At 52.2% G+C, this 15,003-nt stretch overlaps 1 protein-coding gene across 1 annotated transcript in view; it reads right to left on the bottom strand.

Annotated features, from left to right (window-relative positions):
* Positions 1-15,003, bottom strand: part of HIF3A (hypoxia inducible factor 3 subunit alpha) — a 24,241-nt gene that overhangs the window by 4,261 nt on the left and 4,977 nt on the right. The window contains exons 2-13 of the mRNA XM_069088238.1: positions 14,390-14,580; positions 13,918-14,075; positions 13,220-13,304; positions 12,653-12,765; positions 11,816-12,030; positions 11,447-11,553; positions 11,163-11,310; positions 10,601-10,728; positions 9,703-9,926; positions 8,252-8,353; positions 5,494-5,753; positions 16-164 (exon numbers count right to left, since the gene is read on the bottom strand). Coding sequence (XP_068944339.1) covers positions 16-164; positions 5,494-5,753; positions 8,252-8,353; positions 9,703-9,926; positions 10,601-10,728; positions 11,163-11,310; positions 11,447-11,553; positions 11,816-12,030; positions 12,653-12,765; positions 13,220-13,304; positions 13,918-14,075; positions 14,390-14,580 — 1,880 coding nt within the window. The remainder of the gene's footprint in view (positions 1-15; positions 165-5,493; positions 5,754-8,251; positions 8,354-9,702; positions 9,927-10,600; positions 10,729-11,162; positions 11,311-11,446; positions 11,554-11,815; positions 12,031-12,652; positions 12,766-13,219; positions 13,305-13,917; positions 14,076-14,389; positions 14,581-15,003) is intronic.

Raw genomic sequence — 15,003 nt, 5'->3', positions numbered from 1 at the left:
CTCCCTCCAGTCCCCCTCCCTCAATGGATTCCCCTATTCCCCAACATACCAGGCTGAGGGGTGGCAGCAGAAAGTGTTCCGGTGCTGGGCTGGGGGATCGCTTGGGGGGCTTTGCTCCCAGGGCCTCAGTCCCGCTGTCTTCCTCCAAGTTCTGGGGCAGGGTCCTGCAGGAAAGGGAGGGAGAGAGTTCAGGACCCGGGAGATAGGCACCACATCAGATACCAGCATTGGTGGGTTGCAAGCCTTCCCTCACTTTTTTTTGTACTTATTTAGTATTTAACTTTTCCCCAGTTACATGTAAAAACAATTTTTAACATTTGTTTTTAAAACTTTGAGTTCCAAATTCTCTCCCTTCCTCCCTCCCCCATTGAGACAGCAAGCAGTTCATCATGGAATCCCCCTACCAGGTAAGTATTTTTGGCAAGGAATCTTCCAGCCCCAGATCTGTGCTAGGCACCAAGAGGGGAGAGGAAAGAAGTCTTGGTGATAAAGACTTCTTCACTCAAGAGATCAGCTATTGTCCATGACCCTCTACATGTAATTAGACTTTAAGCTCCTTGAGGGCAGAGACTGCCTTTTGACTCTGTAGTCTTCGCACAGTGCCTGGCATATGGTGGGCACTTAAAATATATTGACTGACTGACCAATTAAGGCTTTCTCCCGCGTGGCCACTGAAGAAGACCAAAATGCCATTGCTATGTTGGAATCAAGGTATGCCCGTTGCTGTTGAGACCAATGAGTCTGGCGTGCTCTACCAGATTGGGCACAGATAGTCCATGCAGAGGAGATGTTTCATTTGAGCTACTGCAGTTGTGCTTTGCCTACAGAGCACAGTGCCTTTGGTGATGGCACACCATCCTGGGCGGTCCACTGCCAGTGTCGCCCATGCCTGGGTCACTGTCACGTGAAAGGACAGGATGTTCCTTCAGGTACATGTAAGCTCCTCTGGGGCAGATCCTTTTCCCCTTTTGTCTTTCTGTTCCTATCACTCAACTGAAAAAGACATTGTTTGACACATGCGCAAAATGCTCACAGACGGCTGGTTGAACATTCTCATAGAGTACCTAAAGGTCTTGTCTTTGGCCAAATGATAGTCAACATTTCCGTCTCTCTTTTGAATAAAGATATAGAAATAATGTTTATCTGCAGATGCCATAGAACTCTGGGAGGCAGAGCTAACACACTGGAAAACTGAGTCTGGGTCCTAAAAAGATCTCAACAGAATGGGCCCAATCTTAGAAGATCAGATGGAGGGGGAACGTCAGTGGAGTAGAAACATCCATGTTTTGGTTTAAAAAAAAAACGTCAACTTCACACACTCAGGATGTGCAGTTGTGGGGAGGGCAGTGCCCTAAGGCTCTGCCCCTAGAAAGCCAGACTAGTTTCATTGTAAAAGGGACTGGACCCTCAGGCTCTCTCTAAGGAGCTCCCAAGCCCCTTGGGACTTGACAGTCTAATGGCTTCCAAACAGAAAAAAATGAGGATTTTTTAAAAAAGGAACTGAGATTGTCCTTGAGATTTAATGGCTCAGGGCACTAAGGTTCTGCTGCTTGGCATGGCTTCCTAGTCACCTGAGTACTGAAAGTGAGATGTTCCAGCTTGCTCACAGACCACCATGGACAACGCCCACTGATCACCATGGACAATGCCAAGTCTGGGGAACGGTGCTGAGCTGGATCGTAAATCATGAGTCTCCTCCCTGAGTGTTCCAGCTAAGAACACCTCCTTCTGTTAACTGTCAGCTCTCCTCTGCGCATTTCATTTCATTCAACATCACACGGAATCAGAACCAGGTCCAACAAAGGGCAAGCTCTGAATACAGGCTGATCACCTAAGGAACAGTGAACTAGTCACTGGAGACAGTGTTGAAATGAGTGGAAAGAACAGAATGTCTGGGCAAGGATATTAACCTGCATGACCCTGGGCAAGCCTCCAAACCTTTCTGAGCCTCACTCTACGAATCTGTAAAATGGGCTTAATTTTTGGACAACTGGTTTAAGGAATTGCTTCTTAAAAAATAAATCATGCTTTAGCTGTATGAGTTATCACCATCATTATAACATTACTTCCCTGCTCAGGTATCTTCCAGTGCTTTCCTCCTGCCTTTGGGACAAAGTACAGATTCCTCAGGCTACCTAGCATTCAAGGCTGACACATTCTGGGTTCTAGTTACCTCTCTCCCCTTAGAACCCACTACTTCCCTTGACAGACACTATCTCATCCTGTCCTCTACCACCTCCATGCTCTTATCTCACACTGTACCTCCCACCTCCATGCCTCTTCCCTGCCACCAGCTGACAACCTTCTCCTTCACATTCCAGGCTCAAGACCTGCCCTGATCCCCTACACCTCAAAGGGCCCTCCCTCTTCCTCCTCATTTTCTTGGAGCATCTGTTCTTTTTTCCTCCATTCATATTCTACCTTATACCACACTCATTTATTTTTATGCCATCATTGTCTAGCTCCCTAGTAGACTGACCTTGAGGGCAGGAAAAAAATGGCCATTGTTTTCCATTTCTGTACCCCCAGGATTAAGAGCCAGGGCCTTGCATTTAGGGATGGGGACTGGACCTGAGATCTCCCAGATGTTTACTAATGCAGGTTGGCATCTTCTCTGCAAATTATAATTCTGAGAGAGGTTTTTGGGGGTACTGAGAAGTCAATTGACTTGCCCAGGGTCCTTCAGCCTATAATGACAGGGCAGGATTTGAACACAGGTCTTTCTGGCTGCAAGGCCAGCTCTCTATCCACCATGCCCATAGAAGGTTCTTAATCAGAGCAAATGTGATCTCAGGATACACTAAGAGAGGTGGAGGGAAAGGAGAGAGGAAACAAGCATTTATTACGTGCCTATTATATGCCGGGCACCAAGCTGAGGGTTTCACAAATATTATAAAATTTGATCTTCACCACAATCCTGTGATGTAGGTGTTATGATTACTCCATTTACAGCTGGGGAAACTGAGGCAGGCAGCGGCAAAGTCACTTGCCCAGGGTCACACAGCTAGCAAGTGTCTAAGGTTCTCTTTGAACGCGGGTAGCTCTTCCCGAGTCCTGGTTCAGTGTTCTGTGGTGCCCCCTAGCTGCCTCTGCAAGCTGTGCAGCTTCCAGGAATAGGGAGGGGGGTCCTCTAGCTTAGTCTAACAATTGCTAGAGGAGGGGAAAGTAAGGAAACGTTTATTAAGCACCTCCTATGTGCTAAGTGCTTTACCTGCATTTACAGCTTTTGAAGCATGATGGAGAGCTTCTAGACACGGGTCTGTGAACATCATCCCACCATCATCAGTATCAATACGATCATTACCACCACCATCATCATCACTATTCTGACTGTATTTCAACATAGTTGACTTCCTTTGTAATCCTCTAGATTTGATTCTATGCATTTAACAATGTGATTCTGAGAAGGGGTCCCTGGGCTTCACCAGATTGCCAAAGGGGTCTAGGATCTGAAAAAGGTGAACAGCTGTGCATCTTTAGCCTGGAGAAGAGACTAAGATTCAGAGGGGACATGACATCTCTCTTCACATAATGAATTGGGAGTTCTCCTTGGCCCCAGATCCAGAGCATGGAGGGAAGTTGGGGAGAAGCAGAATTAGTTGGCCTCAGGATGTCAGAGCAAGGTCAAAGGCCTCCCCACTCCGAGAATTTCAGGGGGTGTCTACTGGTTAACCGCCTGCTTGGCAGGCCAGTGATGCACATGTGTGGGCTGGTCTGGAAGGGGGCCCTGAGTCCCCTTCCAGCTCCAAGCTTCAGTGTGAAAGCCTTCCCCAGGCCCTCTTCATTCCAAGCCTTTGCTCTCTTGATTACTTCCTATCCTGCCTAAAGCTTGCTTTGTGAATGTTTGTCTGCATGTTGTCTCTGCCATTAGATTGTAAGCTGAGGGCAAGGGATTGTTTTTTGCCTATTCTTGTACCCCCAGTACTTAGCACAAAGCCTGGCACATAGTAGGTGCTTAATAAATGTTGACCGTGAACTAAACGGGACAAAGACTGGTGTGCTTCCTATTTGCAGAGATTTCCAGACCACAAGATTTAATGCCAGAAGGGAGATCCTGGATGGCCTTAGGTCTTACCCATCATCCCCTATGATTCATTTTACAGATGAAGAAACCGAAGCCCAGGGGGAAGAGACTTATCCAAGGTCACACAGTATCAGAAGGCAGGATGAAGCAAATGCCCAGTGAGGGCTACCAATGATGAGGGGTGGGGCAGCACAGAAAAGAGGGCTGGGGGAACTCAGAGAGGGTTATGTATAGTAGAAAGAGTCCTAGAGATCTGGGTTACAGCCCTGGCTTTGACACTTATAAGCCAGGTGATCATGTCCCTTGATTTCTCAGGGACTCAGTTTCCACATCTGTAAAATAGGAATAATTATAATTATTCTTGTTTGTCCTTCATTCCAGAAGAAGACTGGGATAGCAGGAAGGTGATGTCATGACTTGCAAATGAATTGGGTTTCAATGAGGGAAGGCTGTGCAAAGTCACCAGCCTCACTCTCTCCTCCAGAGCCACCTGGGTCCAGTGGCAAGATACAGATCAGGACCACCGGAGAGGGTCCCAGATGCAGTGGGAGACCTTGGCCTTTTTAAGCAAGTTACGGTCTCTTCCAGGTCTCAGTTTGATTGAGACAACACCCATTCAAGGCTAGGTAAGAAATGAAGCTAAAAATGGCCTCTTTTACCTAGTTAAAAAAAAAATCAGTCTGGGAGGGGGAACCTCAGAGTTTCTGACAAAACAGAAACAATTGCTATTTACACTCACTTAGAGCCATTAGAGCCCAAACAAAGACCAGTAAATGGGGCTTGGGCTGGGCCCTATTGCAGGTCAATCAATGAGAGCCAGGGTGATTTAGGTTGAAGGCATGGTCTTTAACAAAGGAAATCTAGCCTGTATACCCCAGGATATCTTGTGAGGTTTCAGTGATCAAAATTTCTATTCCTTAGGGCTGAGCACCAGCAGGTGAGGGTATGGTTTCCTATGTGGACGGAGGGAGAGGAGGGAACAAAGGAAGGAAGGAAGGAAGGAAGGAACAAAGGGATGAAGGAATGAACTGCATTTTCCAACTATAACTGGCCGATTTGATTTGATTTGATTCCTACCCTCAGGGAGCTTAGAATCTACTAAGAAGGGGAAACACAAACAGCTGTAATACACATTATTAGGAAAACAAGATTTAGAGTTGGAAATGATGACCAACGCTCTCATTTTACAGATGGAGAAACTGAGGTGGACAGGGCCCTTAGAGGTTACCTAGACTAACCTCTTCATTTTACAGATAAGGAAACTGAGGCAAACAGGATTTGCCCAGGGTCTCTCACCTAGTAAGGGTATGAGGCCAAATTTGAACTCAGGTCTTCCTGATTCCAGGGCCACGTCTCTATCCACTGTTCACCCAGCACAGAACTAGAATTTAAATTTGAGTCCTCCAATTCCAAATCTGAGTTCCCAATCTCCCTCTCTCCCCATCCCTCTGTACTCCATCTTCCCTCACCTCTTCCGAGCTCCAGACTGGGAGCTTGTGTCTGTGGGGTGGGTCTTCTGGCTCAGTCGTGGGTCACTTCCCCACCGAAGCAGAGGGAGAGACTCCGCGGGTCGAGGTGACAGGCCGTGGAAGCTGCGGGCACGGGGCCGAGGGGTTGTTCCTGGACGTCTCCGAGGGGTCCTATAGGGCTGCTCGCTAGTATTGAGCTGGAAATCGTCATCCATGGAGATGTAGGGGGCCAGCATCTCTAACTCTAGCGCCTCGATGTCCTGGGCAGGGGAGAAGGAGAAGCCCACATCAGAGACCCTCCTCCTTGTAGCTTCTTGGCCTTGGAGTTGAGGCAAGACCCCAGGGAGCCATTCACATCTGGTACTGGGCTTAGGGAGACCCACAGTCCTTTCCTTCCTATGGCACCATTCCTCTCATGAGTCACCCCAAAAGACTGGAGGACCCCACACCTAGAGCTGGCAAGAGTCTCAAAGATGATCTAGTGATTCCCCCACATTTTACAGATAAGGAAACAGGCCCAGAGGTCAAGACTTGCCCAAGGTCACACAGGTCAGAGAATCCTAGGAGCACAGATTTCAAGCTCAGAGAGACCTCAGAGGCTCTCCAAGGTCCAGGATGTATCTCCCAATGTATAGATGGAGAAACTAAGGATGCTCTGGTCCTTAGTGACAGAGTTTGGATTTGAATTCAAGTCCTGACTCCCAATTCTGAGATCTCAAGCTGGATCCATCATGGAAATGTTGAGTTTGGGGCAGGAGCCCTGGAGCTGAACCCCAGATCTGCTGCTGACTGAGGATGTGTGAGACCCTGAAAAGTTCCCTTCAGCTCTCTGGGGGGCAGTTCTCTTCCCTGGAAAAAAGGTGATGCTGATGCCTGAAGTACCTGCCCATTTCCCAGTGCTGTTTGTGAGGCCTGGACAAATCCATATCCTCCCAACGACCCTCATGGGCTAGGTCCTGCAGGGGTTATCATCTCCATTTGACAGATGAGGAAATCTGGAAAGCGGAAGTGACTAAGCCAGGGTCACCCACAACTAGCCCAGATCTCTCTGGAGCTTTCCTCTTGATCCAGCTACCTCTCAAGAGCTCAGGAGGAGGCAGAAAAAGGCTCTGGGAAGACCAGAGCTGTCACAAAGCCCAAGCATTTCTCCTCAGAGGAGCAACCCTCATCACATGGAAATACCACCTCCTGCCTTGTACACAGTGCTAACAAGCCTGTGGGTGTGAGACAGGGATGCCGAGGAGATCAAGAACGGTAAACTGAAGGGAGAAGGAAAGGTGCTAGAGACAGGCACCCAGAAAACAGCAAGACATGTCAATCAGGGAAGAGAAAGTACAAAGACCCAAGAAAGTAGTCAGCTCCCCCTCTCCCCTCTCCCTGGCCGAGGGCAGGGTTTCAGTCCCTGAGGGCCTCAGAATTGCAGGACAGGGTGATAACAGAAACACTGTGGGGCATAACAGCAAAAGTGTGGCCTATAAAGTTGGAGAGCCTTGGGGTCAAACCCAGGACCTCCCAGTTGGAAGGGGCCTCCAAGGCCATCCATGATAAAGAACCCTCCCTACCGCAACCCTGAGAAGAACTCAAGCAGCTTCTGCGGGGAAGCCTCCAACGACAGGGAGCTCACTGCCTCCCAAGGCAGTCCATGTCATTCTCACTGTCTCGTGAGCACAAGCCCAAGCTGGCCTCTTTGCCGCTGTGCTGTTGCCCCTGGTTCCCCACTCTGGGGCCAGACAGAAGGAGGCTAATCTCCCCCTGGAGGACAGCTCTTCAAGTGCCTTCCATTGTCCAGGCTGAAGGTCCCTAGTCCCAGCAGCCCAGAAAGCCAGGGGCTGGGGGGCAGCGAAATCCTGCCTCTCCCACTTCCTCCCTCTGTGGTCTGGGACCAGTCAGTTACCCTCACTGGGCCTCACTCTCTCCATCTGTGAAGTGAAGGGGTTGGATGAGATGACCGCTGGGCTTCTTCAGATGTAGCCTGAGTGAGGAGGAGGAGGACAGGGGCTGATGCTTCCTCAGGTCTCTGGATGAAGCCCATGACTTGACGAGTTCTGCCACAACCCAGACTGGATCCCAGGGCACCGCCAGGGCACCCTAGTGCCAACCCCCCAGCAGACGCTCACCTCCCACTCCTCCTGTCACCACCACACCCCTTACCAGGTCAGACTCTATTCCCCTCTGGGAGGAGTTTTGTCCAGTACGGGGCCCTGGGCACTCCTGGGCCCAATGCTTGACTCCCCTTCCCCCAGCAGGGGCAGAGAAGGTGGGTGAGGGGGTCACTATGGTTTCAGCAAGGTACCCTTCCTCAGGCACCACGGTAACCACTGATTGGCTGTGTGACCGCCCTGGCCCTCAGGTGTTTTTTCTGTAAAATGAGGGTGAGTTGGACTAGATGACCTCTGAGATCACGCTCCACATCCCATGACCCTCCTTCATGACAAGGACGTGCTAGGTGGGCACAGGATTTGGGAGGCCTTGAGTTCAAATCCTGCTTCAGACATGTAGTAGCTGTGGGACTCTGAGCAAGTCCCATTATCTCCCTAGTCTTAGTTTCTTCATCTGTGAAATAAAGGGGTCAGCCTCGGTGGCCTCCAAGGTCCCTTCCAATTCTACACCCACAATGCCAGATAAGGCACTCAACAAATGCCATTTCTGTACTGCTGCTGTCCCATTCTGCAGATGAGGAGACAGAGGCTGAGAGAGAGGAAGGGATGTGTCCATTCAGGGAAAGGAAAGAGGCAAGGGTGTGACGGGGGAGCCCTACCTGCTCCACATCCAAAGTTTCCACAGCTTCCAGGGTCTTGCCAAAGCCAAACATCTTGTGCACGCTTTCCATTTCCAGGAGGAGGTCATTTGGGAGATCCGCCTGGGAGTGAGATGGAGATGAGAAGAAAGGTGAGTCCAGAGCTCCATAAAACAAGGACATGTGGGACATGGTTGTCTCTGAGGTCAGGACAGGAAGCCCAAAGTCCAGCCAAGAGTGGAGAGCAGAAGCCAATCACCAAACAGCGACACAGAGACAGCTCTGCCCAAGAGGTCAGCAAAGCCCCAGAGCAGAGGGTTAAAGGGCAGCATCCACAACTGGGGATGGAAGCTCTGGAAATGGTTCTTTTTAATGCTTGATAAACATCATCAACAAACAGAAATATTTCCATGTGCAAAGAAGAAAAGAGAAGAGATTGTGTGTGACACTGGGAATCTCCAGGTTAAAGGCTCTAGGGGTAAGGTGATGAATATCCAAGGTCAGCTAGCTTAGAACCGAAGACAGAAAGTCTTGGTCTCCTGCCATGGGAGTCAGATAGCATGCATCACTCATTTTAGACCTGGGACCAAGGAATCCCCTTGGCAGGCAGGGAATGGGTAACTAAAGGAATAGAAGCTGTGAAAAGTCAGAGAGGCCAAAGGTTAGAGGGTAAGGCCAGATCCTGCTCTGGGTTAAAGGTGAGTGAGTGGGAGAGCCTGTCAAACCAATGAGGATATAGGGGGTGAGGGATGAAGATCCTGGAAATATATCATTTAGAACTGGGAGGGACCTTACAACAGGGAATGTCAGAGGTGGGAGGGAACTTAGAAGAGGGAATGTCAGAGCTGGGAGGAACCTTAGAAGGTCAGAGCTGGGAGAAGCCTTAGAACAGAGTATGTAAAAAATGGGAAGGTCCTTAGAACATGGATTATCAGAGCTCAGAGAGACTTTAGAACAGGAATGTCAGAGCTAGAAGAAATCTTAGAACAGACAATGTCAGAGCTGGGAGGGCCTTGGAACAGGGACTGTCAGAGCTGGGAAGACCCTTAGAATAAAGAATGTCAGAGCTGGGAGGGGCCTTAAAACAGGGACTGTCAGAGCTGGAGGAGACCTTACAGCAGGGAATATCTGAGTTGGGAGAGACCTTAGAATAAAGAAGTCAGAGCTGGGAGGGGCCTTAGAACAGAGCATGTAAAAAATGGGAGGGCCCTTAGAACATGGAATATCAGAGTTGGGAGAGACCTTAAAACAGGGAATGTCTGAACTAGGAGGGGCTTTAGAACAGGGAATGTCAGAGCTGGGAGAGACCTTGGAACATGGAATGTCTAGCCAGGCCCTGTGCTAAGCACCTTTCAGACATTCCAACTGATGCTGGCATTGCTTTGCAAATATAACCCATTATTTGCTAGAACAGGACACCCAGAAAAGCAGCCTTGGAAAGTGTGGAGACTTGGCCCAGAAGGCCTGCCTACCGGAGGAGGGCTTCGAGGACGCTCTTTGGCTGTGGGTCCGCTGGGGATGGCGGCGGTGGCAGTGGCAGGGGCAGCGGCAGCAGGGGCAGAGGTGGCCCCATCCAGGATGGGGGCCAGAAGGTGGCGAAGGTCTGGGCTGCAAAATCGGCGAGGGTCAGCAGCCAGAGTGGCCTCACTTAGAGCTGGGGGCTTCAGGAAGGCCAGGATCCTGGGGCCAGAGGTATCTGCGAGACATGTACTGGGATGGTTACATGTGGTGGGCTAGGGCATCACAGGGGGCCACCCCAGTGATCCCAACCTTTGTCAACATATATTTTCTGAGCAAGCACTTACTGTGTGGGAATGTTGGTTTTTTTTGGGGGGGGGACAGAGGCTGACCTTCATATTGTAGGGTAGGGGGAGGAGACAGAAATGCTAGTTTGGTGTCTGAGAATCAAGGGGTGAGCTGCCTGACCAAGCTGAAGAAACAAAAACCCCATAGGCTAGGAGAGACTAGAGTGAAGGTAGAAACTCATCCTGGGAGGCTGTTGGATCTTGGGGGAAGAGGGATGAAGGGACTGGGGAGAGGGCACTGGGGCCTATTAGAGCCTGGAAGCCTTCCTGGAGGAGAGGCTATGTGACCCATCTGATATATTGAAGGGACAGTACCAAGGGACATTCTAGGCAGGGATGGGGTGGAGGCTGGACAAGCTATGCCCAGATGCTTATGGATGAGCTGGAGAAGGAAATGGGCCAAATGCTTGGCTGAGTGGGATCAAGGGAGCCAAGGAAGTGGCAAAAGATCAGAGGCTGCCAGCCAGGAAGAGGCAGGAAAGGATGATGCCAGCACATGGAGGGGGATAACGTAAAGGGGAGACACCCCGTGAACCTCCCCTCCTCCCCCTGTCCACCCCCATACCAAAGCCGTCTCCGGGACCCTGGGGGCTCTTCTCCGTGGGAAGCCCCCGGTCAGCAGGGCGGGGGGCCCGGCGGGTTGGCTGCTCCGTCTGCTCCAGGGACAGCACCACCCCAGTCTCCTCCACCCGGCTGGGGGGGGGGCAGGATGGGGCAGAGGGGGCAGGGGGGCAGGGAAGGGAGATCAGAACTGGGCATGACTTTTGTCCCCTGGAGGGCCACCCCGACCAATCTGTTATAAAAATTGCCCCAAGAGTGATATCCCAGCTCCAAGGTCCCCGTAGACATAAACTGGCAAAAAGAGGGACAAGCTTCATATGGAACCACTGAATTCCAGAGCTGGAAGAAACCGTTATGTCCAACTCGCTCAATTTTACAGATGGCTCAGAAAGGGAAGGAGGCTTCCCAAGAGACAGTGAGTCAGGAGCAGAAGCCAGGATTCTGAACCCAGGTCACCTGACTCCTAGCATAGGGATCCATCTTTCCATTATAAAGATCTCAGCCTTTGTCAGCCCTCCTCCCCCCGCCCCAAGGGGTCACAGTCCCTTCCCTTGCCTGGCACTGACCTCAGCACAAAGTGGACACAGACAACACTCTCAGGCTGGGGACCTCGGCCGCCTGAGATCACTGTGGCCTGGGTCTGGGTCCAGAGGTACCCTCCATTGCGGGCCAGGAAACGATACTGCCCAGTCACAGCCTGGCCCTTGCTGAGCACTGGAGGGGCAGAAGGCAGAGAAAGATGGTCAGGTAAAGGTGGGCAGGGCAGCCAGGGAGGGGAAGGCTCCCAGACTTGGACTAAGATCCCCCTCGGTGGAGATCAGGGTGAGGGGAGGGTCTGGGGCGGACTCACAGGTGTGGATGCTCTTGCTGACAGCATCAAAGTCCAGGGCATGGATGTACTCATAGGCTGAACAGCCAATCAGATCATCTGGGCTGTATCCCGCCACTTCTGAAATCCTAGGGGTAGAGGAACATGGGCCCTGTCAGTTCTGGCCTGCTCCAGACCAGAATCCTAAGAATGAGGGAAGGAGGGAAGAGGATGGGAGGGTGGGGACGGTGGAGAGGACAGGATCTGGGGGGGAGGAACTTGAAAGGAAAGGGTCTGAGTAAATGGCAGAGGGAGAAACAGGGAGGTCAGGGGAGAAGGAAAGAGTGGGGATGAGGGCAGACTAAGAAAAGCATCAGGATCTCCATGGGCCAGGAGGGTCACAAGACGGACCTCTCATCACAGTAGGTGAATTTCATGTCTAAGCTGTGCCGGCTGAGGAATGCCCCTCGTCCCAGAGGCGGCTCCAGGCTGCTGGGGTGTGGGATGGCTTCACAGATCAGGACCAGGCAACGCAGGGGGGGCTCGGGCCCAGACCCCGGCCCACCGCCTGCAGAGGGCTCTGAAGGTGGGGTGTAGGCCCGCATATGCCCCGTGCAGTGTAGAACCTGGTGTGGGGAAGGGGTAGGGATCAGCTGCAGATCGAGCCTTGCTCTTTCCCCAGCCCTGCCTAAAGCCAGTGGGCTTGTCCTGCCCTGCCCCTATACTCCAGGCTTTCTAGAGATGTGGGACTCCATAACCCCAACCTTGGGCTCCCTGGTACTGCCCCCTCAATATCTCAGATGGGTCCCCTGGTTTTCCCAATTTGACTCAAAGGATCATAGATCAAAGGATGAAAGGGGCCTCAGAGACCATTAGTCCAATTTCATAGGTCAGCAAACTGAGGCCTAAAGAAAGGAAGGCACAGAGTGTCCCCAGAGATGACCCCACTCTAGCTCCTCCAAAACTTTTCCCTTGGGTGCTCAGATCCCCTCCCCCCCTCCCCACCATTCCCTAGCCCCTACTTCCCTTGGGGACTCCTACCCTTTAGAGACCTAATTGACCTAGTTTGTGGGTCCCCTGAAATGCATGCCACCGACCTCATTTCCCAAGTCTCCAAACCTGGGTGCCTGGATCCCCTACCCCTAAATCTGCTGAGATCTTTCCCAGGGACTCCCATGTGCCCAAAGCTCCCTCTCTGCCCAAGGCTCCCCATTTCCCAGCCTCCCCTGGGCTCCATGGGTCTCCTACCTTCCAGGTGGCAGCTTTGAGGTTGAGGGTCCGCCCGCGGCTGGTCAGAGTGCTCTTCATGCGGAGAGAGAAACTCCGCTCTGTGGGAGCTTCTGTCTTCTTCTTGGATAGGCCTGAGGAGAAGAGGGCAGAAGGAGGCCCACATCAGGCCTCAGCTGAGGTGGAGGGGGCCCTCCCACAGGGGCTGGTCCCCAATCCTGCAACACGAAGTCTTAGGCCATGGCTCCAGGGTCCTCCCCTCAGAGCTGGGAGGGAGCTCTGAGGCCACCTAGCTCACTGCAGACAGACCTAGCCCCAGGGAGGCTGGATCTGCTCTAGGTCACACAGCTAAGCCTCAGAGGGAGGATTTGAATCCAGGGTCTCTGGTCCCAGGACCAGTTCACTTCCACTTTAGCAAGCTCTCAAGGCTTTGTTCCTTGCCCTTCCCTCCTACTCCCAAGACCCAGGGAGGGCAGGGAGGACCTTTCAAGATGGGCCAGTCTGGGGGGCCCCCTTGGGATGGCGGCTCCATGGAGGCAGAGAGGACTCTATGCTGGGGGACAGGGGTCAAACATGGCAAAGACTCACCCTGCCGGGGGGTCAGGACATCTTGAAGTTCCTCTTGGTCACAGGGATGCACAAAATCAAAGACGCTGTGTCCGATAAGCTCTAGCTACATGGGGAGGAAGGTGTTTGGGGAGGGGGGTCCCAATGACTTTCCCCAACCCCAGGACCCCTGCCTCCTGCAGTAAGTGATGAGCCAAAAAGCTGACCCTGGATTCCTGCTCCTCCCAATTCCCTGCCTAGCTCCTCCCTTTAATCTCTTGACTTCCTATTCCCCCAACTTCCCTTTCTCCAGCCTGGCTTAGTCCCTGCCTAGGGTCATCAACCCCAGTACCCTGTCTCAGGTAGATGAACATAGAGACAGTGGCATAGAGACAGGCTCAGAGCTGAAATGAACCTTCGAGGACATCTCATCCACCCCATTCCTGAACACCAACTCCTTTGTAACATCCAGCCTCTGCCGGAATTCCTCCAGTGATGGGGAACTCACTACTCCTCAGACCGAGAAAGGGAAATGTTGGAAAAGAAGAATTTTTTAAAAAACCAAACAAGGCCACCCTAGAGCATCAACTTGCTGTGTGACTTTGTGTAAGTCCCTTGTTCTTTCTGGTCCCCCTAATAAAATGGAAGGGGCCAAATTCAGTAATCTCTAGGGACCCTCACAGCCCTGGGCTCTCCTAGTACGTGGTCCACGTGCCCATCCCAATGGGAGCGGCTCTCACTTGGCTCAGTCCTAGGTGTTTGCTGACATTCTCAGACAGATAGGCCATGTCCCCTTCAGCTGTCAGCACCATGACAAAGCCGTCCAGGGCCTTCAGGTAGCATGCGTCCAGCGGCTCCCCGGTCCCTGCACCCGCTGCTGAAACCTCGCTCCAGTCCCCTGGAAGAAGAGGCACCAGTTAGCCCCACGGAGTCCTGCCCCTGTCTGGGAGAACTCAGAGCTTAGAGCTCTGCCCAGAAGGCTTCAGGGAGATTGGTCTCCCTGGGCAAGGTGTGGAGGGGCACAAGGTTATCAAGAGGGCACGGTGGTCTCTGGGGTGTGTGTGGGGGAGGGGTTGCTCAGGAGGCAGAAGCAAGAGGGCTGAAGGGAAAAGGGGAGAGACTTTCCCAGGGGCTGTCCCAGACCAGGATCTCTCTGTACAGAATGTGTCTGGGGCCTCCTGAGTTGGGGGCTCCTCATGCTGATGCCCTCACCTGCTGCACACAGACGGTGCATTCGAAGGTAGCTGATGGTGAGACGCATGATGGAGGCCTTGTCCAGATGGGCGCTGACCCCCCGAGCGAAGGGCAGAGTGTGGGCCAGCTGGTACAGCACCTCTGTCTCCTGGCTCCGGCGGCTCCTGGCTGCATCCCGGGACTTCTCCTTCCGAAGTTCTGTGTTGGACCTGCCCAGGAAAGGGGATGTGGATGGAATGGCAGGCAACTTCTGCCCTATCTTCCCCCTGAAGCTTTTCAGCCCCTCAGACCTCAGAGGAGACCCTGGATCTGAGTGCAGAGGAAGATCTGAGTGGGGGAGCCAGAAGAGGGAGAAGGCAGCCTCCCTCTGGAGACTTTCCCAGAGGGCTGGGAGGCAGGAGACCTGGGGTCCATGTTTATTCTATCATCTTAGGTCCTTCTCAGCTCTTATATTCCCTGTTCTAAGGGCCTTCCCCTGTCTAATATTCAGTATTATAAAGGGTCTCCCGTCTCTGGCCTTCCTTGTTCTACCCTGACCCCTCCAGTTCTGACATTCCCTGTTCTAAGCTCTCCCCTCTCCCAGCTCTGACATTCTCTGTTCTAAGCACCCCCTTCTCCCAGTTCTGACATTC

This window comes from Petaurus breviceps, unplaced genomic scaffold (genome assembly GCF_028583685.1).
Source record: "Petaurus breviceps papuanus isolate PSGF00001 unplaced genomic scaffold, PetGlider_PUasm1.0 185, whole genome shotgun sequence".
Lineage (NCBI taxonomy): Eukaryota > Metazoa > Chordata > Mammalia > Diprotodontia > Petauridae > Petaurus > Petaurus breviceps.
The sequence above is the reverse complement of the archived record's forward strand: the minus strand, read 5'-3'. Positions and strand labels throughout refer to the sequence as shown.